At 46.8% G+C, this 21,920-nt stretch overlaps 1 protein-coding gene across 4 annotated transcripts in view; it reads right to left on the bottom strand.

Moving 5' to 3' along the window:
- Positions 1-8,047: 8,047 nt before the first annotated feature.
- The window catches only part of hip1 (huntingtin interacting protein 1), a 45,031-nt gene continuing 31,158 nt past the window's right edge, over positions 8,048-21,920 (bottom strand). For 3 of the 4 annotated variants that reach the window (XM_017423985.3, XM_037979699.1, XM_037979700.1), the window contains 18 exons: positions 20,663-20,751; positions 20,336-20,452; positions 20,143-20,244; positions 18,558-18,560; positions 17,973-18,167; positions 17,729-17,876; positions 17,559-17,645; positions 17,319-17,426; positions 15,546-15,682; positions 15,308-15,418; positions 15,117-15,175; positions 12,525-12,618; positions 12,265-12,365; positions 11,980-12,085; positions 11,741-11,864; positions 11,582-11,643; positions 9,968-10,085; positions 8,048-9,881 (listed from right to left, as the gene is read on the bottom strand). In XM_017423985.3, the coding sequence (XP_017279474.1) occupies positions 9,871-9,881; positions 9,968-10,085; positions 11,582-11,643; positions 11,741-11,864; positions 11,980-12,085; positions 12,265-12,365; positions 12,525-12,618; positions 15,117-15,175; positions 15,308-15,418; positions 15,546-15,682; positions 17,319-17,426; positions 17,559-17,645; positions 17,729-17,876; positions 17,973-18,167; positions 18,558-18,560; positions 20,143-20,244; positions 20,336-20,452; positions 20,663-20,751 (1,772 nt within the window). In that variant the 3' untranslated portion in view covers positions 8,048-9,870. The remainder of the gene's footprint in view (positions 9,882-9,967; positions 10,086-11,581; positions 11,644-11,740; positions 11,865-11,979; positions 12,086-12,264; positions 12,366-12,524; positions 12,619-15,116; positions 15,176-15,307; positions 15,419-15,545; positions 15,683-17,318; positions 17,427-17,558; positions 17,646-17,728; positions 17,877-17,972; positions 18,168-18,557; positions 18,561-20,142; positions 20,245-20,335; positions 20,453-20,662; positions 20,752-21,920) is intronic. The other variant, XM_017423987.3, reaches the window with a different exon arrangement.

Below are 21,920 nucleotides of genomic sequence, written 5' to 3' on the forward strand. Positions count from 1 at the left end.
CCACCCCCCCCACCCCGGGGTTTTATACTTTAAAGCAATCTGCTGATTCAACCCCCCTCACCCCCACCCCCACCCCGTGACAGCAGAGCCGCCGCTGCGTTCAGCCTTGTCACGCAGCCGTGCAGACCTCCCGAACGTCAGCATGTCTCAACACTGTAAAGCAATCTGCTGATTCAACCCCCCTCACCCCCACCCCCACCCCGTGACAGCAGAGCCGCCGCTGCGTTCAGCCTTGTCACGCAGCCGTGCAGACCTCCCGAACGTCAGCATGTCTCAACACTGTGAGCATCTCTGCGGGGCACACGGCAGAAGCGGCAAAGCTCCGCAGGTTTCTGTCACGTGAGTGGCGAGACGGAAATATTCACGAGAAGCTCAATTCAAACTTTTAACCAACTTGTGAACGTGTCCAACGTAGACTCACACATAAAACCTACCGTTCTCCGGTTTGTCTTTCAGTCTGGGGATGATGGCGACGTTTAACTACTGTTACTCTAATCCTGAACTAAGGCTTGAGTGGATAATATTTGAGTTCTCTTAGCTAGAAACCATTGCTCAGGTACATTGTTGCTAACTTTTCTTTGCTAAGGCCAGGATCCTCCTAAATGTGCTGGATGTTTTTGTTTTTGTTGTTTTTCTTTTTTTAAGAAAATTGGTTGCTTTAAAATGAGAGAATACGCGACAGTTGGCTGCGTCCAAAGCAAATGTCACATGAACACATGCATGATCTAAAACTGACTATAGTTTTGTGCCGTGTCCTTGTCACAGTTTTCACGTGAACAGCACATCAAACGTTTCGTCGCCGCGATACAGAAGTCTGATCGGTTTCATTTCGTCCGTATGAGCCGTGGAGTCGACAGTGGAAGGGAAGCGCAAGTTAAGTGTGATCCTGGTTTAGAAAAAGTTAAAAAAACAATTAGTTCCCTGCAAAAGCCACCCTGTAATCGGCAAGCCCTCGCTCCAGTTACAACCAAACCTGAACTGTTAACTCTTCCTGTCACTCGCAGACGCCGATCGTTTAGTTGGAGGCTGCGACGCTAAATCCAGCACAACCAAAGAACCCACCCGTCAACAATGAACTGACCAAACAAAAGTTTTAATTTTGCTTGGGCAAAGTGTTGCAAAACGAGAGGGTGTGTGTATAGTTGAAAGCCAAGTTTGTGGATAGCCTTTCTCTGTGATATATATATATCGATATATCTATATATCGATATATATATATAGGCTATGATACATTATGATTTTGTAAAAAAGATCTTAATATATGCATTTATTCTATTTACTCTATTCATCATGAGGATTACCATTTATGTCAGCGTCTGTGTTACAGATTGTAAATAGTGTTCATGTATTGTGTTTTATCTATGATCCATGTAATGATGAATGAATATGATTTAGGTCATGTCACGCTTTCTCTCTGGTACCCCGCATTGGCTGTACAATACTACTTTTTTACGGAAACTGTTTCGATTTTAATGTCTTTTGTAAAAGAGGATGCTGATGTTGACGATATCATTGGATCTTCATCTAATAAAATGCACCTTAATATCTGGATGGACCGTACCGTTTGTTTCTCTTCCTTAAATGTTAAATATTTAAGGGTATCCAACAAATGGGGATCTTTTTAATGGATTGTACATGTTGTAAAAGTCTTTGTCTTCTAAACTATTTTTGATTTATTTTAAATTTCTCTTCATAATTAGCAAAAGTGTGTTCCACAATTTGCTATTAAAATGTTTTGGGGGAGATTCTAGCAAGTGGTTAAACTGAGCTAATTAGCATGTTAGCTTAGCTTCATGGCTATAGCCCCAAAAGTTAGTAAAATGTAGTCTTCTTAGCACCATATTTATCAGCTATTTTAAACAGCAGGTCATTTGAAAACAAAACAGTTAAAAAATGCAATTCGCCATTAAAAATAAAATTTAAAAATCTGTTGAACAATAAAGATCCACAAAAGCAGCTTTAGCCGAAGCTAACACTCCAGCTAACCCTTTGACCATATTTGAAAATTCGTTTCACACTCTAATTATAGATTTATAGAGAAATATATAAGAAATAATGAGTCTAATGTGTCCACAGAGCCAAATAGTAATAAATGTTGATTTATTATGTGATGTGGCAACTATATTTATCACGTGAGATTACTATTTATCTAAAACTAGCTCAGCTTATCGAGTGAAAGCTACTGAAACAGATAAAACCTAATAATTCATGAAGTGTTTTTAAACTTAATATTTAGCTCATGCACTGTTTTAATTATATGGCTTTTCAAACATCTGTTAAACTAGGCTATTTACCAGAAATTAGATGTTTTGTTTAACAATAAAAAGCAAAAAAAAACAACTTTAGCCTATGCTAACTCACTAGCTAACATTAGCTAGCAGTAGCCTGGCTAAACCATGTTTTCTTAGTCAAAGAAAATTCTCAGAAATTTATCTGTTGAACCATTGGACTCTCACATAAACGTGGCAATGTTATGTTTTTTTTATTTTTTATTTAATCAAATAGCCTAGTGACATGGGAACTGTATTTATGTGAGATTATCAGCTTAAAATAGCCTCTGGAACAAAAAAGGCTTCACTACCACAAGCTCAAATACGAGGGGCATTTGTGTTGTTTTTTTTCCATCTATGTGAAGTATTAGTTTCACACCTTTTCTAAAAAGTCACTAAACGTCTCTATGTAAGGCTTAATACCAGAAGCCTACAGCTTGTGCAACGCTAACAGTAGTCCTGTTTGATTAAAGCAGTCTAATAATAACAGAAAATGATTGGATGATTTACTCATTCACGCTCATTTTGAGGCGAACATTTGAATGAATGCTCCACTTTATCAAAGAACAAGGCACAAGCTGTTCTGCGACCGACTCGGAGCGGAGATCTGGTGGAGATATTTTATTGTCCCCATGGAAACAGGTGCATCATCCGTTACTGATGTCAGACTGGAGAAAACAGCAGCAGCAGCTTGGTTTCATCCCCGGCGGCGTTTATGACTTTAACACCAAAAAAAATCACCGGGTCTGATTTTACGTGTGATGTTTGCAGCGGGGATCTTAAAGTGTGCGGAGGAGGCTTGTGTGTGTGTATGTGTGTGTTGGTAAAAGCGTCACTCGTGTTAGTCACGCAAGCTCTTCTCCATCACGCTTACACACTCTGTTCACTTCAACAGCCTGTATGCCCTCCTCCCCTCTCCTTCATCCTCATTTTTTTGTTGTTGTTGTTTCGTTTCCAACGCGCCTCCTGGGCTGATTTCTCTCCTCCCCCTGCCTGACTTAGCAAACCGGGTCCAAATCTCACTGCAGCAGATGGTGCTGTGTTTGGATTTAACGCGAGGTCTCCTAGCAACCACCCCCACCACCCCGGGTCTCCCTTCACGCTTCTCGCCCTGAACCAGGCCGGGCGGAGGAGCTGGTGTCTGGGCCTAGCCCCCCCCCCCCGTGGCTCTGATTGACCCGACCGCCTCTCGGTGTTGATGTCTGCTTTCACGTATGCCCTTCTTTGATGCGGGGGAAAAAAAAGTAGGGCAACGGCTGACGGCCTGGATTACCGAACATGTGTAACGATTACATCTGACGCTGGGCAACAACCGACGTGACCACCTTTCCTCCTCCCCCCAACCCTCTCCCATAGACACATGTGATTTGTAGCCTACATTTACAGATGTTCCCATAGAAGTCAGATCTGGGTCATGTAGGGTCAAAGAGAGTTCGATGATCGATGAGGCGTCATGGACGGAGCCTTGAGAAACACCGTCACATCGGTGTGCTGCAACATAATGTAAGGGTGCACACACTGGGCCTGACAGGGACAGGTTTTGGTTTCACACTTTTCAAAGCTGGGGCTCCAGTGCACCTTCTCTCACGAACTCACAGGAGTTAATCCATTCAGGGTGCGTTCACACCAGGCCTGTTCAGTCCGCTTTAATCAAACTCTAGTTCGTTTTGTCTAGACAGTCCGGTTTGTTTGGGCAGGTGTGAACGCATCAATTGAACTCTGATGCGGACCAAAAATAGCGAACTCTGGTCCGCCTAAAAACCGCGTCCTTGGTTTGGTTGAAGGGAACTCTGGCGCGGTTCGAATGCATATGGGAACGCAAGCAGACCGGAGACCGCAGGGCCTTCTGGGTAAATACAACCAAAACAACCACGTGTTTCTACCACTAGCAGGAGAAATGGCTTGTGGTCAGATGTGGAGACTAAACAGAAATCCTAAAACCGCTCAAATTTGACGCCACTCCATTTTTGTTTCCTTCTCCATCAGAAGGAAGTTGCGCTCAGTGTCTTCTTCAGAGGTTTTCGTGTTGTTTCCTTCAGTAGTTCTCGGTGCCACCACAGGTGGGGGGACAGGTTGCTCAAAGGGTTTGGACTCGATCGACTCAGTGCAGTGTGAATGCGAACCACGTCAGCTGAAAATGGAACAAATGTTGACATTTTGGTCCCCAATCAGAACCGAATCTACCTGACGACTGTCAGGTGTGAACACAGCCTCAATAAGAAGCTGCTTGGTCCAACAAATCCAAACTCTAGTTGTTGTCACACATTTTTATGGACGAGCAACACGGTTCTTACTCAGTCATGAAGATGAAAAAAGGGGGCGGAGGTTCTGTCGAGGTGCTGTCAGTAGTCAGTATCTTACCTACATTTGACAGCAGTCAGAGCGACCTCAGTTTGCAGCACTGTGGCTACAACTCAGGCTGCTTTACAGATACTGAGCTGAACTAACCCTAACCCTAACCCATGATGCCTCAGCTTTGTTTCAAACCTTCGGCATGCAGGGTGGCAGGCGATAGAAGCCTCTCCAGCTCCTCCTCCTTCTCCAAATATGGTCAATACAGGAAAAACAAACAAACACATGATGAACCCACAGCCTATGCAGCAAAAGCGGTTGAATTTACTAGCTCAATATTAGATTTTTTTATTATTATTAATATTGTTTTATTATTCTGGCAGCATGTGGTCTCCACAAATACAGTGGACTGAGTTTCTCACACACAAACACGTCAACCAGCCCAAACTGACGCTCGGCGAAGGCAAACACACTTAACAAACACCAGCTGCTGGATGCGTTACGACGCCCCGGAGCCTGATTAATTGCTTTAATTTTCTTTTTCCAGCTGCATCATACAAACGATGTTGAGCCATTATTTTATTTTTTTCCTCGCGGGCTGTTGACTGGTAGCGTTAACACTAAAGAACAGCTCTTTGTTTTCTGATCAGCCTCCATCCAAAACAGAAAGCCCCCGTCCCAAAGCTTCTGCCAGGCACCTATGATGCTACACATATTGGTAATCGATGGGAAGCATCTTTGTGCCGCTTCTCTCTTTTTTTTTTTTAATGGTGTCTTTGGCTTTGGAGAGCATCAAATAGCTGTTTGCCTTTTTTTTTTTTTTTGGTTTGTTTGTTTACTCGGACAGAAGGGCCCACAGGCTTCAGCAGAGCCTCCTCCTCTGCCTCCTTGTGTTGTGGTGACCTCATATCTGTGTCAGGCGTTCGGTACAATGAGCGAGGCCGGCACAGATCGCTGCTCAGAGGCCCTCGGTGAGGCCGGGACCCCGAGACGGGACGCCCGCAGCTCAGAGGCCTTTTCAGATAAAACCCACAACCAGCAGCAGCTCCTTTACAACCTGACAGGTTTTAACACAAGCTCGGGTGCTTCTTTCTTCACAACTGTCCATCTGATTAACTTCACAAGGATATTTGTTGTCACCCGCTGCCAAGAAGCAAATATTGTGTGTATTTTTAAGGTTTGACTGAAACCTTTTCCTGTTTTTCATTAATGGCATGAGGACAAAGTGTCTCTGTGCTCACCCTAAAGCAGAACTGAACTTGATGTGGATGGGTTTGTTTTTAGCAGCAGCCCCACAGTGGAAGTTCAAATATGAGATCATGGGATATTAAAGTGGTCAGAGTCCAAAAAAAAAAAAAAAAGGACTATTTAGAGGATCAACTACCTCAGCAGCTCCGAGTCTCCCGAGCTGCAGAGGAAATCAGCCGAGCAGTCCTCATGCAAATACTCGGTGACTCAGCAGCATTTCTGCTCCCTGTGAAATCCAAGTCCGGGTTGTTTCAGCCGCGCTCTGTCTGCGAGGAGGCAGGCAAAGCCCAAGACCGAGTGTGTGATTGGACGTAAAAAAAAAAAAAAAAAAAAAAACAGGGCTCAGGTCAAGCTCAGAGCATCCTCAGGTCAGCTGTCAGGGGGAGCACAGGAAGCAGGTTGGTCAGAGAATCGAGGCCTATTCTGGTGAGCATATCAGAAGAACTAGAAGCACCCGGAGAGAGAAAACCTCCGCCAAGGCCACAGGGGGGTTAAAAACACAAAACAAAACAAAAAAAACAGGGCAATCCGGATCATAACCTGGATCAGCACCAAAATGTCATTTGTTGGTTTTTGTTTCAACCCAAACATTTCCTGAACATTTCCTCCAAATCTGTTCGTTAGTTTTTACCTGATCTTTGCTGACAGACAGACAGACAAACCAACGGACACAACAGGAAACAAAAGGGTCACCTGTGACCTTTGACCCCATGACCCTCGAAACCAACAGGCGCCATCTTTGACCCATGAGGCATCCAGCTGTGGAGTCTGACGTTCCTACATGACACTGCTGCTGAGTTAGAGCACCAGGTCAACTGTGAACTTGACTTTTGACCCCCATGACTTTGAAATCAATTTTTTTTTTTTTTTTTGTTTTTTTGAAGCCGTTTCTACAGATAAAAGTGGGACAAACCCGACCACCAAACTCTGCCTCTGCGTTTTGTCTCACGGTTTTTGAAAGCGCAAAGGAAACCCAAACCACAATACTGCCACCACCATGCTTTACAGCAGATGGGCTTTTTTTTTTTTATCTGAAGGGAATATTTGACATCACTTTTTCTTAAATTTCCAAGATCCGATCCTGAGGAACTTCTCTGCCTGCTGCGGCTCTTCCTCGCTGCTGATGTCGCCGCGGGTTCCCCGACTTGGACAGTTCCTCACATTTGTTAAACTCTCGTAACTCTTCTCTTTCACCGTTACTCGTCATGTAGACCTCAGGTTGCTCCGGCTGCCGCCTCAGAGAGTCTCGGAGGGGAACGATCAGGAGACGCAGCCGAACACGTTTTTAGCCCAGATTAGGGATTTGTGTAATCTCAGCACTGGTTTTAGATTACACAGATTTATTTACTCGTAAGTCCTCTACCATCACTGAGGGTTGGGTGGGGGTGTTTTTAGACTGAAGACGGGATGTGGATGATCACTGATCAGATCCCATCTGAAGGGATCCCCTTCATCTCGTAGGGGAGCCAAAAATTGGGCCAAACACGAAACCTAAAACTAAAAAACCCCAACAACAATCAGGCTCTGATGCAAAAGTACAGCAGAAATATATATATAAAAAAAGAATTAAACTATTTCGTAAACTGTTGCGTTCCAGGAGATGAGCTCCGTTTTGTTATTTTTACTCTCCTTCAGTTCGGTGTTCTCTGTTTTCTTGTGGTTTTAATCGAAGCTGCGGTCAGACACGTCGACTCGTGAGTTTTTAGGACTGTGTGAATAATTGTGACCTCATTAGAATCAGAGAAAACACACAAACTGGTGCCAAATTCTGGTTTTTACAAAGCATCGAGGTCGTGTCGTAGAAACATTCAACCCTGGAGGGAAAAAAAACAAAAACCGCTTAAATCAGTAAATAAATTCTTTAAATAACAGTAACCTTCCTCACGATGGAAACGTCTGACTCCAGCTGTATTTACTGATGATTTTAGTTATTTTTTAACTTTTAATGGGAGTGGTCCTTGTGTGTAAAGCACAAAGGGTCACAGAATGGTCTGATTAGGGTAAAAATAACAAATTATTAGGTTATTGCTTCACTTGCTGAACCAACAAACGCACGTCTTCTCTGTTCTCGCTCCCACACAAGAATCCTAAACAGCTGATATTCCCGACGCAGCTCTGCCTCATTTCCTCCACACGCAGGTCATCCTTAGCGTTGTTGGAACGAGGGTCAGCCGTTCAGAAGAAGCTAAAAGGCGCTCGAATGAAGCGATGTGAAATCAGCAGCACTTCAGTCCGTGTCTTAATGAGTCCAAGTATTTATTTCAAAAAACTGGAAAAATAAAAACAAACCCACCAACATTGTTTTAGTAGAATATCATACAAAGACACATTTCAATGTTGCTATGTGAGTATTTGTTTCTGACTACAGTGTGAGGCAGTTTGAAAGGCTGGCTGAGCTGGTCCAACTACAGACACAAACCAGAAAAAAAAGAGCAAAAACAAAAGTTAATTAAAGAGTATTTGGGCAAAAAAAACAAAAAGAACATCACTCATAGTGTGTGCACTTCATCGTTCAAGACACTTGAAATGGAACCGGGGAAAAAAAATTAAAATAAAGGTCTTCACTCGGTTCATATATTACAGCTTCTGATGATCGGCCGGCGGCGTCTCCAGGCGTGGAGGACGAGAGCGACGCTCGCTTCAACCTGGCTGGAGCGGCAGAAGAAAGACGGCGACAAACGGGAAACATCTCAGAGCAATGATGCGTGTTTTTGTTGTTTTTTAATCTGACTTGTCCTCCCGGGTGCTCCGAGCCTCACTTTCTATGGAAGAAACCCAAATAAACCTGCTAATACAGAGCAGCACCTGGTTACAACAAAACAAAACAAAACAAAAACCCCACAATGATCCAACTGAGACGGAGCGTCGCTGTCGGACAGCTTCGTCGAGGAGAAACAAGGATTTTATTATTAGGTGCACCGCTTTTATCTGGTGAATCAGTTCTGCTAAATACGATGCTTTAAAAAAAAGATAAAAGAAGCATTTTTCCTCCAAGAACGTCTGACGTGTGATTTAAAACCAGAGCTGTGTACCTCCAGAACCCAGAGACCCGGTGATGCCCCAGGTGGGTTTGTGCTGTGGTGGAGACCTCAGTCCCAACATGATTGAAACTCCTAAAAACAAAGATTTTGCTCCTTGTGCAGCTTATCCGAAGAAAACGGGCCCTGGTGCTCGAAACGGATTTATTGTATAAAAAGAAATATATATATATCTATAATGCGTCAGTGAAAAGGTCTTCGGCTTTGTTAAAAGAACTCGTAAATTAAGCAGCAACGTTTGTGTCGCGGAGCAATGAAGCGTCTTAATTTAATAACTGAGGGCTACCCTGCTCCGTGAGTTAATAACTAAAACAGGGGGATTTAAAAAAAAAAAAAAAAAAAAAAAAAGGTGTGTTTCTTAGTGTTTTCAGTCAAACCCTCTGAAAGCTCAAACCCTGCAGACTAATCTGAGGCTCAATACGAGTGTTTGTGGAGGAAGGAAGTAAAAAAACTAACAAAGAGGTGAGGGTTGGTGTGTGTGTGTGTTCAGGTTAACAGTCCCGGTCGTTACAATGGTGAGGACGTGAAAGGCAGAAAGTCCGGAGAAGCGGCCCGTGCAGCGGCGTGGACTTAACTCACAGTGAAGAACAGAAGAGGAGGCTCGAGAGGAGCGGAGGAGCGGAGCGCCCGTCGGGCTTCGAACGCTAAAACGGCGGTGTTTAAAAACGAGAGGCGAGCGCGCCGGCGGGGCCACGCCATTTGTCCCTTTGTGCAAAAAGTCTGAGCGGCGGCGGCGTGAAGCTTCTCCTTCGCCCGCACGGCCGCTTGTCTCCGACCCCGCCTCCTGCCGCCGAGCCCCTGGTGCGAGGGAGGGTGAGGGGGGTGAGGGGGAAGGGAAGCACCTTTTTAAAAAAAAAAAAAATTATTTGGCTTTAGATAACAAGCAAATAAAATGAAATGAATCTCGAACGGGAGGCGGAGACAGTGAAGTGTGTCTATAAATAAAAACGAGGCGGACAGAAGCCGGTCCTCAGATGGAGGAGGAGGAAGGTGAGGGGGAGGGACGTCGGAGGTGGCGGCTCTCAGCCTGTACCTGTGGAGGTAAAGAAGGTGGGGGGGGATCAGTTAAACGCTCATACAGCAACACCTTTAAGGGTTCCTCACTGCGAAGGCCCTCACCCTCCTCTTCTTCGCCCCAGCCCTCCGACGCTCCAGCCAGCTCATAGTGCTTCTTCCTCAGCTCGCCCAGACGCTCGCGCTCCTTCTGCAGACGGGTCTCCAGCTCCAGGACCAGAACCTGGGGGGGGGGTAAAGACGCTCATTTGAAGCAGTCAGTATCTTACCTGCCGCAGACGGCTTCCTGAACGATAACGAGTTTTAATTCGACGGTCTTAAAAAAACTGAAGCCTTTCTGTGGATTCATGCCGACGCCGCTTTAATCCAACCTGTCCGCCACCGCCTGTTTCACATGGCGGTGATTTCTGCCCCCAGGCTGCCCCAAAAGTGCTACAGCTAGCTGCTGCTTTTCATGCTCGCCAATCATCACAAATGTCTGTGTAAATAGATATAATGCAAAACTGAGATGTGAAGGTTTAAAGGAACTGCTGTGAGCACTGCTGCGGCTGAAGTTGTTGGAAAAAAAAAGATCCCCAACAGGTAAGATATTTGTTACTCGCAGCATGATTGGAGCAGATCAGATCTTTTAAAATGGCTTTTGCTTCTAGTTGAGCAGAAAATCTTTTTCATATGGTTTAAGTTCACCTGATGTGTTTGTTTTTACCTTTAAACTTCATCCTTGGTTTCATTGGATGATGTTTTATTTTACTGCTGAATTATTCAGAATAAAAACAAAAGCTCTGGTTCCTAAAGTCTGGGGTCAGGATCCGACTGCAGGTCCTGAAAGTGACTGCTGATAGAACACTTTACCATAATTGTTATAAAATATGCGAACCAGGATGGAAATAATGTCAGAGCTGCTGACTGCGTGTCTGTCATTAGATCAGAGACGTTTGTCCACTTGAACCAGCAGCGCTCCTGGACACGAGAACCTGTACAGCACTTCGGTCGGCTGGGGCTGTTATTAAACGTGCTAAAACCCTGACTCAGCTTGACAGAACCCCACTTTACAAGATCTGAAGGATCCCTTTGAACTGCATTGATCTTACAGGTTTTACAGGAGCGGCTGACATTATAAACCCGGGGGGGGGGGGGTATTTTCTGCACTATAGGGCGCACCGGACTGTAAGGCTCATCGTCGTGCACCACCCAATTTTTGTAACTTCACGCTGACCGCGGACTGTTTCGCTGCTCTAGCGGAGCTGGTTCGCCTGTATCAGCATTTATATGATCCCTCTGTGTATAAACGCCTCCACCGCTCGCTCAGGAGCCGTGCGTGACTGTAACTGAGCCTTAAAGCTGCGAGCGGTGCAGCTTCGTAGTTTAACCAAAGTCGTACTAAAACATCATGACTTCTTACATATATAAGGAGCTCCGGATTATAAGACGCACTGTCGTTTTTTGAGAAAATTGAAGGCTTTAAAGTGCGCCTTTATAGTCCGGAAAATACGGAAACTAAAACGCTCTATGGTGAGCACGATCAGGAGAACTTTGTCAGGTGTATAAAAAGTAAAACTGCTTGACGTTTCATTGTGTAAGTAATAAGTTTTTTTCCTCTAAAACACAGTTTTCTTGTGTCACCAGGTGAAAAGCTCTTGACCGGGCTTACCAATAACTGAATTAAAAATCACACATTTAAAAACCTGCAGCTCATGTCATTTCCTTTCTGCCGTTTACCTGCGAGTCCATTTCCTGTCGCTTGATCTGGGTGAGGGTCATGCTGGAGAAGTCCATCGTTTCTAAGGATGAAACAAACAAAGATGTTACACACACTCGAGGAGAAGCTGAAGCAGCGAGTTGATGAACCGGCAGTGAGACCACAGTCACCGCGCTCACCTGTTTCTTCGATCTGGGACTTCCCAGACTTGGTGGAGGCCACGACGGCGGCGGTGGCCTGCGTGACGCCGCGGGACGCCTGCTGCAGGCGGCGCAGGTTGGTGCTGTCCTTGTCTGCTTTTACCTGAAGAGGGGCGGACAACAAGAGCTCACAGCTTTCGAGTCCAGCAAACTGAAGCATCAAACGCTACGACAGTAAACAGGATCCTGTGGGAACAGAAACTTTTTTGTTTGTTTACCTTGGAAGCAGCCACTAGCTGCGCTGTGCTGGCGGCGATTTCACGAGAGCACACCATCAGCTCCTCAAACTTCCCTTTGCCCTGCACCACCAGGTCGGCTGCGTCCCTGCAACGCCACGACACGCTGCTTAATAAAACTCTTGTGGCTTGTGGTCGAGGGGAGAGAAAACCTCACACGTAAACAGACAAACTCGTCTCGATCCGACTCTTCGGACGGTGAGCGCAGCTGCTCACGTTCTCCGTGTGGACTCAATGAACAGAGGCGGGTTTTTTTTTTAAACTTACACCATGACCGTGGCGCCCCATCCCACTGCTTTCGAGGCAGAGATCAGGCCCTCGGTCCAGCGGGAGTTCTTGGCATAAAATTCCTTCATGGACGCTGCCCCCTGGTGGACAGAAACACAAACACAAACAGATTTTAAGTCACCTGCTGCACTTAAAACTCTGGGCATGATCACAGAGATGATCTGTATTTTCTGGAAGTGAGGAGGTGAAATCGGAGGATATATTTGCAGGCCTGACGCCGCACTGATTTATAAGCTCACCCTCCCGCTCTCCACGATGTCCCTCTGCAGATCTTTGGAGGACAGAACGAGCTCCTTGATGGCCTGCATCAGCTCCGTGCAGGAAGCCAGGATCCTGCAGGAGGCGGCAGAAAACAAGCGCTGACGACCCCGCGGCTGCAAAACCAACGGCGGGGCGGCCGCAAAGACACGTTCCTGCGCTTATCTGATTCCGTCTGCCGAGCCTGCGAGGGCCGCGGCCAAAAAACATTTACCTGCTGTTCACAGCTCTTCCACCAACCTCAGTTTGGAGAAACGGAGTTGGATTCTGACCGGACTGATGAGCCAACAAGTTCTAACGGATTCATGTAAACCTTCCAGTCCCTGTCAATTACACCATACAAAGTTACTCTGGTAGAAATATATTGACATTCTTGAGGGACGGGCATTTTTAGCAAAAACTCCCTTCATATTCGTCGGTAATTAGATTTTAGAAACATTGACTGGGTCCAGAGACGTTCTGCTGCCAGTTCTGCTAGACAGGGATCTTTCTAGTCCTTCATTTTCACCGGTCCAACAGATCATGTAGAGGGAGTCATAGACGAATGGAGTGGAGAGAATCTGGTCAGTTTTCAAAATAAATGTTGCTCAGACTCCGGAAAAAAAAAAAAAAACGGAATCACTGTAAGTTAGTTATTCTTTCTGTGCGGCCTGGTACCAAATGACCCACGGACCGGTACCGGTCCAGGGCCCGGGGCTTTGGGGACCTCTGATGTAGAGGGTGAAGCTGAGCTCACACCGTGACCATAGTTTCCACTTCATAATCCTTTCAAAATAAACTAGGAAGACAGAAATAGATCCTGAATCACTATCTGTTGCTTTTCTTTCTTTCTTTCTAGACAGAAGGTGTGTCGAAAAAAAAGCCCCCCTGACTAGAAAAGCACAGTTGGGAAACAACTTGTTAAAAAAAAACAAAAAAAAACTCCCTAATGTTCATGCTGGAAGTGCTTCGTCACCTTTGCCTGTATGGACTCGCCGTCAGCTCATCGGTCAGACCGGAATGAAACTCGTTAAACTGAGGTCGCTCAAAGAGCTGTCTGCAACAGGTAAGATATTAAAAAGCTTCCCTCAAAGCCCCACTTTAATAAAGGTTTGAACTCCCCCCTTTTAGCCTGACACCAAATTCCCAGCAGACAAAGTAAGGTTTCCTTTTATTTGAGCTCCGGAGGGGAGAGAGGCGAAGCGTTTCCTCGTCCTCCGCAGGTGGCATCACGTCAACAGTCCCAGAGCCACAGAAAACAGATCAAACTCATTTCTGCTGCTGCGCCAAACATCACAAGGCTCTGTGTGTGTGTGTGTGTGTGTGTATTGATGAAATCCTCCGTATGTCAGCGCTCTGTGTCAAACAGCATCGATACGTCCGATGGCCGCTGCGCTCTCTTTGTCCGCCGTCTGTCCTCCTGACAGCTTGTGGCGTCCGTTTGCACTCTTCACACCGGAGGCTCAGCCTGCAGGTTTGTTTACTCCCAACAAATATTACTCAGTCTTAGACCGCTTTTAGTCCTCTCTCGTTTCATAGGAGCAACTATTCAGGGAAGAGTTTATAGGGAGGAAAGATGCCAAAATGGAGACCAAAACAAAGAGCGTCTATTTTGGGGGAGAAAAAAACTGACCTTGTCTTGTACTAAGGATGATCTGGTTCAGTAGAACCAGTAACATTTCTCAAGGATTTTCTTACCTGGACATAAACACACCTGATTTAAATCAATGGGTGATTAACAGGCTTCTGCAGAACAAGAAGAGGTGATTTAACCACTGAATCAGGTGTGTTGGAGCAGAGAAACAAGGAAAACATGCAGGATGGTGGCCCCTGAGGACCAGCATTGGAGACCCCTGATCTAAAGTGTTTGACTCTGACAGGTGGATCAGTTCACGGCTGCGGTTTTCAACCCTGAAACTAAACCGTTCTCACCACGACAGAGGCTACGGACGTGACGCTGACGTTCGAGTGTGTGTTGAGGACAACTCTCAGCTACTGCCACGCCAAGTCTGCAAACCTGCCAGACTTATCGCCCTCCTTGTGCTCCCTCAGGTTAATCAGCTGTGGCGACCATCTTGAATGTAGTTGACTCAGTCAGTGCATGTACGTCCACTCTTTCAAATGTTATTTCTGCAGTTCGCCTGCAACCTCTTTCCCTCCGATTTAAGCCTCTTTTTAAGACTGCAGGGAGTTGTTGTCTGAATCCCTGTCTCGGCGGAGTCCAAGCGGTGACCGGCGTGTCAAGCTCAACTGAAGCTTGGAACCACGAATCACAAGGTCGTCCCATCCTTAAACAATGCTGTTCAACTAAAAGAAAACAAAAAAATCCAGTCCCAGTTCGCACTCGACACGCTGCACGGCTGAACAGGAAGTGGCTGAAATAATAAAGTTGTTACTGAAAGAACAAATCAAGCACGTAAAGATGTGATTTGTACACAGCTCGACGTCTTTAAACAATAAAGTCTGAGCAAAGAGTTTTATGTTCAGCCCATAATGAGATCTGTATTTCATCAGTTTCTGGATCTACGTTTGACAAAAACTGATGGAAAAAAGGAGGAAAACTAATCCCACAGGCTGGCTCCAATCCGTTTTACCTCTCGTTGACCTCCATCTTGATTCCCGTATCAACCGCTCGAGACTTGTTGAGCATTTCCTGTTGGGACACAGGGGAGGAAAAGGAAAAAGAAAAAGGGACATTTTGAAGTCAGAGCTCTTGTGAAGTGAAACCGAGGGAGGGGGGGGTGGCTTCAAAGTGATGAACGCACACGGAGGCGGAGCCATTCACCTCTATCCTGGCGGCTGCCGACTCCACGGCAGCGGAGGTGGCGGCCATTTCCTGCTCCACAAGGTCCCCCAGCTCCCCCTGCTGCAGCTCCAAACCCCGTGGGCGAAGTTTCTGCAACGAGGAAGAAGGAGGACGTTTAGCCGATATTGTCGTCACGCGAAAAACGTTACGCCTGCGACCCCCCGGGGACGGACGGGGGCTCGTTTAACAGACACGGCGAAAAGCATGAAGCGCGGACCTCTGCGGCGGCCAGGATGGCCTCCAGAGCGGCCCTCAGCTTGCTGTCGGTGGCCGCAGACAGGCCGTCCCGCCGCTTCATGTGTCCCAGCAGAGCCAGAGCTTCTGCGCCACACAGCTTCACGCTCTCCGACAGGGCTGAAACAGACGCAAAGAAAAAAACAAGACGGCGAGCGTAAATACTGACACTCTGATTTAGAGGAAGAGCCTGTCCGTGCTTTCAGTTCCAAGTGACACCTTCCTTTATCTAAAAAAATTTAAAAAATGAAATAAAAAACAAACCACACGAAGCCTTCAGTTCCCTCCAACTACTGCGGAGTTAATTAAACCATTATTTCCTTGGGCAGAGTGAAACCGTCTCTCCCAGGGGAGCAAAAGCTGAACTACCTGTGCAGCAGCCCGTTTACCCCCCCCCCAATCCCCCGCCACCCGCCGCCGATCTGCATCGAAACCTGCAGACGTCCTGCAGAAACGCGCAGGAACAGGAAGGAGTGCAGACGGTTCGGTTCGGCTCTTTCGTGTTTGTTTCGCGGGGCAAAAACATGATGGCGTCCAAACCAGACATCTATTATTATTTGGGCACGCTCGGACTTGCCCTCTCTGAGAGGAATAACAAGACATAAAAAAAAAATAAAAACATTACTTGTGTATGAAGTCAGCAGCTTGGCTCTCGTCGTGGATGTTTTGATTCAAACATGACCTAAGGCTATTTTTAAAACTGTACTTCTGCACGCTGTGGAGAGATGGGCAGATTAACGGAACAAAGGTAGGTATTTAGCAAACCCGCTCAAAGACAATTTGCTAATATCTTTTCTGACGTTTACTTCTGGATCGTACGACGATTGAAACGACATTAGTGCTCGTTAAAGAGAGAGCGGCTTCTAATGTTTCTGGAGGAGAATCTCGTCCCGACAATCCTGGGTCTGCGCCGGACATTTCGTTTCACGATGAGCCGAAATGTTGAATTAGTGAGAGGCCTGGGCGCTTGCAGCTCAGCGCCTGGAGCCGTGCTGTTAAAATGGCTGCAGTCGGAGGTTTTAAGTTGTCATGCTGAACAGATGAACAGATAAGTGTCTGGATGGGAGCAGATGTTGTTCGAAAACCCGTGCACACGTTTCTGCACTGATGGAGCCTTTCCAGATGTGTAAGCTGCCCATGACGGAGACGCTAATGCACCCCCATACCATCAGAGAGGCAGGCTCTCCTCTTTTTCACAGAGGATGGTTGAGGAAAATCGTTTTATTTTTACTTTTCCTGAGGCTGGTGAACTCCTGCGCATCTTTACTTCTGACAGATTAAATCTCTTTTTAAAAAAAAAATGAACTTAATTAGTTGCAAATGCTCCTCCAGCCGTTCCTCATTCGTACCACCTGCTCTTATAACCTTTTGTCGCCTTTGTTTTATCTTTTCGCAAAAAGAAAACTTACTTCACAACGCATTATTGACGTTTAGAAGTATGTTGTGCAGATTTTCAACATCAAAATTAGAGCAGTTCTTTTTGTTTGCGCATAAAGAGCTCAAAATTAGGTGAAACGTAGCGGTGAACGCAAATATTTTCATTTCTAAAGAGGTTTTCAGATTGTCCTGTGGCGCTGCAAATAGCGTGAACCTCGTTAAACTCCAGAAACATGAACTCAGAGTTGCACGGTTTGGTTTTACTGAACGTGTAACGCACCGAGACGGCTCTCTGCAGACACATCGGGGCACGTCCACGTCTGCCTCAGGCACAGATTAACATCAGGAGACACAGTTTGCGTCACACACACACACTCACCATCGGCTTGCTCCACAGGCACCATGTGGGAGGTGGCACTACCCTGAACGATGGTGTCGCCCACCAGGTGGCCACACTGGGTCACCACTCGCACCAGCTCAGTCACAGCTGCTTGGAACGGAAAGAGAGGAAAAAAACAAAACAAAAGCAGGACATTAAGACTGAGTATGAAGGTTTACATAGTTCCCCTTTTTCTGCTCTGCATAATGGGAGCTTTGTGTGTGTGTGTGTGTGTCTCACCTGTGTTGTCAGCTGAAAAGGCCTCTCTGGCACGTCGTAGTCGCTCTATGCAGTCTAAGGAGGCTTGGCATCTCGACGCCAGGTAGTCTGCAGAGAGGGAGCACGAGCAGAGTCATCAAACAGACAGGAAGTGAGTCCCCCGGCGCTGAGTTTAAACGTCAGTGTCCGACCTGCAGAGCTGGTGCAGCTGATGTGCGCCGGGTCGTCGATCTGAGCCAACGAGTCGTGGACGATCCTCTCCGCCTCCTCCACGGCTCCCTGCAGGCCGGACCAGCGGGCCGCCTCCAGCTGGCTCTCCAGCGCCTGCTCCCTGCTCTCCTGCGGTCAAACGCACCTCTTCAGCTTACTGTTACCGCGCTCAAAACGTGCCAATATTTTCAGCCGCTCCGACCAACCGACCCCCCCCCCCCGGACCTTCTCGTTGAGCTGATTCTGCAGGGCTTCGGCCGTCTTCACGCCGCTCTCCCGCTCCGTCGCCAGCGAGCTCTGGATTCGCCGAAGCTCCTCGCCCTGGACCTCCAGCTCCGCCTCCACCTTGGACAAGGTCTGCGCCAGCTCGGCTTTCTCAGACTCTAGGGCGACCAGCTGGGTGCCGAGGACTTCGCTCGACTGCAGCGGAGAACGACAAGCGTCGGCGTGAACGGAGGCCGAGGGCGGCTGCGTGATGAGCGCGTGCATGCCGCCGGGACAAGTCTGGATGCGGTGCGATGGGAGTGCTCCCACCACAAGATGAAAACACACTTTATCTTTAGCTCTTATTTGCAGCAACATTGTTTAAGTCTGAGTTTGTGGGAAGCCACGGATTCTCCGGAGAGATCCGGGCTGAGGTCAAGTTGACAACCAAAGACCGACTGGGAGGTCGAGGTTGAGCAACAATCCCCGCGTTACGACAGAGCGCCCTTACAGCAGATCTTTTTTTTTTACTGACGCCTTTTACCTTAGAACACAGATGAGGCAAATAATGGAAGCGTAGTTGAAATAAATTGTTTGAAGACTTACAGTCTGAGAGTCAGCAGGTCCGACAGAAAAGGGAGAAATGAAGCAGAAACAGAAGAGTTGAAATCAGTGACGGTTCTGAAACTGTAGCGTCAGGAGGGACAGGGACTAATGTGTGGGTAGAAAAAAGTGACGATCCCGGTGGACGGCCATGAATTCATGAGTGAGCCCCTCGGAAACCTTTCAGCCGATCCATTCACTCGCCGCCACCTCCCGTTAGAAAACGCTCCACGACAGGACCCAAACAGCGGCGTTTACATAAGCAGCTTCAGGGAGAAGACTTTCCTCCTCCTGACACCTGCTACAAGCATCAGTTTCGCTCCCTCCTGGTTCCGCTTCGCGCGCTCGTAAAGCAACGATCAAAACGAACCGAAGGGAGTTAAAGGAAGGTGGAAAGTTTTTTTTTTCTGCAGGAACAGTTTCTCGCATTCACTAACTATCAGGACATGAAGGTCCTCTGAAGCGGAGCAGAGAGGGAGTGACGTGAAGAGTGACAGGGGGATGTTTGAGAAAATGCAACAGAAAACTGAGTTTTACCTCTTTGGATTAAAACGAGAAATGGACTGGGTTCTACCGATTTTCCTCTAAATCTAAATCCTGCTAGAATATAAAAATCTGTCCCATGCAGAATTGAAGGGAAGTATAAAGAAGACAGTACATGAAGTGTAAAATTAGGGAACAGCAGATTTGTCAAATGGATGATGGGTGAATAACGATCAGTGGAAAGAAGAGTGGTTCCAGCAGATTGTTATTTTTAGAATTCATTAAAATCAGCCAGGTCTGTGAAGGCTCCATCATTCTCCATAAGAAGTCAGGAAGTCTGTTCGCGGTCACGTGGTCGCGAGCCGTTCGTTTTCCCACACACCTTTCATCGTCCACGAGACGCTCGGCTCAGAACTCCCAGGAAGCTCCTCCTAAAACGGGTAGCTGCGGGTTAAAACGGGTTTATTCCTGCCGGCTTTTCAAGTCTCCTCTCCTTGTACAGATTTTTGCTTCCCTTACTGTGACCTGCCGTGTTTATTAAACCGACAGAGACGGTACACGCCGTTTGCAGATCTGACCGTGCTCAATAACGAGCGAAGGAAGGGAACGCGTCCCGACGCTGCCTGGCCGAGGTGCACTTCCTCCTGGCCACCACAGCCAGGAAGAGCCGCCTGTGTCTCTGCGGTCTTTTTAAGCTCACAGGTTTCTTAGTTCTGCTGGAACAGTCGTAAAGACGGCTGGATTCTCTAACAGCCTCCAGCTGCTTCTCAGCGGAGCAGCAGAAGTAAAATGGCTCCATTAAAGCTCACCGGCTTTGCCACATAAACATCTTCTGACCAATCACATGACACTTGGCGCAAACCCCTGTGCCAAAAAGTTCTGCCAGGGTCTTGAGTCAAGAAAGGGCGGGCGAAGCTGCTACGAGAACCACGTGACAGAGCCGACTTTGTGACTTCTCATGGAGGATGGAAAGGTCTTAAATCAGGTGAAATAAATTCACATCATCAGTCTTCCTGTGCTCACTTGCATCAGCTAGTGGATAATAAACTTGGGGAGTTACAGCAAGATAACACCTGTTTGCTTTGATAAAGCTGAGAGGAGTGACCTGTTGTGAGGAGGCCATGGTGGTCTTCAGGGAGTCCAGCTCCGACTGGGTGGACATCAGCTCCCTCTGGAGCTCCTGGAGCTGTTTCAGCTGCTCCCTCTCCTGACCAACAACAACAACAACAACGAGGTGGTAAACCTCGGAGCAAACGGTAGACAGTACTACTCCTCTCCTTCGTGTCTCTGGTCCGCACCTGTCTGTCCGCGGCCTCCTGCGCGGTCTTCACCTTCTCCTGCATCTCCCTCCTCACCGTCTCCACCTCATCCTGCGCCGCTCGGGCCACGGTCATCTGCCGGGTCACCTCGGCGTTCTGCAAGCACACCCGAAGCACACAGCGCTCCGTACCTTAGCTCATGGGATGGGGCAAAAAAACAATGAAGAACAGGAGGTATGAGGAGCACAATGCTAACTAAACTGAACCAGCCTTCACACCATGAGAGGACAACGTGACACCTAACTCTGATTTTTTTATTAAGGACGTAGAAGAGGACCACGTAGGAGTTCGCTGCGTCTTCCTCACCTTCCTCAGCAGGTCGGCGTGACTCTGAACCAGCTCCGTGTACTTCTCCTTCAGCTTAGTGTAGCGCTGCTCGTTGGCCTGAGCTTTTTCTGGCAAAAGGAAATTTTCAAATAACATATGAAGCTGAAGAAACATCAAGTGGCAATAAAATAAAAAAAGAACTAATAAGAAACTAAGACTGCGGCAAAGTGACATTTTTGGCCCTAAAAGTTGCCGTATTTCATTTCCTTTTCTTAAGCATTTTTTTAAGATCCCTATTTTACTGCTTAACCTTGTTTCCAAAGCTGTTGCTCAGTTGTTTTTTAAAATATATATTTAAGAAATTACAATCCTGTGCACAAATCTTGAGTCATCTCCTTACATTTAAAGTGGACCTATGATGCAAAATCCACTTTTTTTGCATGTTTTTGTTCTTCTATTTAGGTATCTGCTGCTTTTAAGTAAATGTTTTGCTGGTGTCTGCAAAATGACCTGTGTCAAAAACCTCTTGATTGTTGCATCACAATCCCCGTTACCTAGCAACCCCAAGCCGAGCCCGGCCCCTCACCTAGCAACCCAAGTGGAGCTCCGCCCACTTCATTACAAGAAGACCGTCACGTTTGTTCTGCTGGAAAAGGAAAACGTTCTGTTGTCGGCTGCAGTATAGAACGTGTGTCCCTGCATGTTCTCCCAGTCATGGAGAGCAGGGCTGCGTGGCTTAATTTTAGTTTTGTCTGTCCCTGCGGTATCGCCAAAGAAAGTTGTAGTTTGAACAGCTCAGCTGTCCCAGAAACACGTCTCTGTTAAAGTCACGGCAAGTTTGTCGAAACTAACATTAGAGCGATGTTAATAAAAGAGAAGAAAAGTTCTGATCTGTATTAGGCGGCCGTCCGGGCACTTTTTTAGGTTTGGACCTGCTGACTGCCGGTGTCCCGACCCGCTAACAGTCGGGTTTTGGACCCACTTACTGCCGCTTTCTGACTCGACAAATGTTGTTTCAGAACCGCTGAATGCCGCTGTCCCAACGTCAGAATGCTCAGAGTTTGAATTAATAACGATACAAATGTGGGTCAGATCTGCAGCGTTTAATCCTTCAGTGAGTTTTATGTTTTATAATGTGGTGTGTTAGTGGGGTGTTGGGGGGCGTGGCCAGCAGCAGCTTATTTGCATATTAGTGACGTAGCCCTAAAACCGCTCGTTCTGAAATGAGCTCAAAACAGGCAGAACAGATCAGCTGAAATCTCAACATCTGAGAATGATTTTGTGTATTAAATGTAAC

The sequence above is a fragment of the Kryptolebias marmoratus genome, linkage group LG2 (genome assembly GCF_001649575.2).
Source record: "Kryptolebias marmoratus isolate JLee-2015 linkage group LG2, ASM164957v2, whole genome shotgun sequence".
In the NCBI taxonomy this organism is placed as follows: Eukaryota; Metazoa; Chordata; class Actinopteri; order Cyprinodontiformes; family Rivulidae; genus Kryptolebias; species Kryptolebias marmoratus.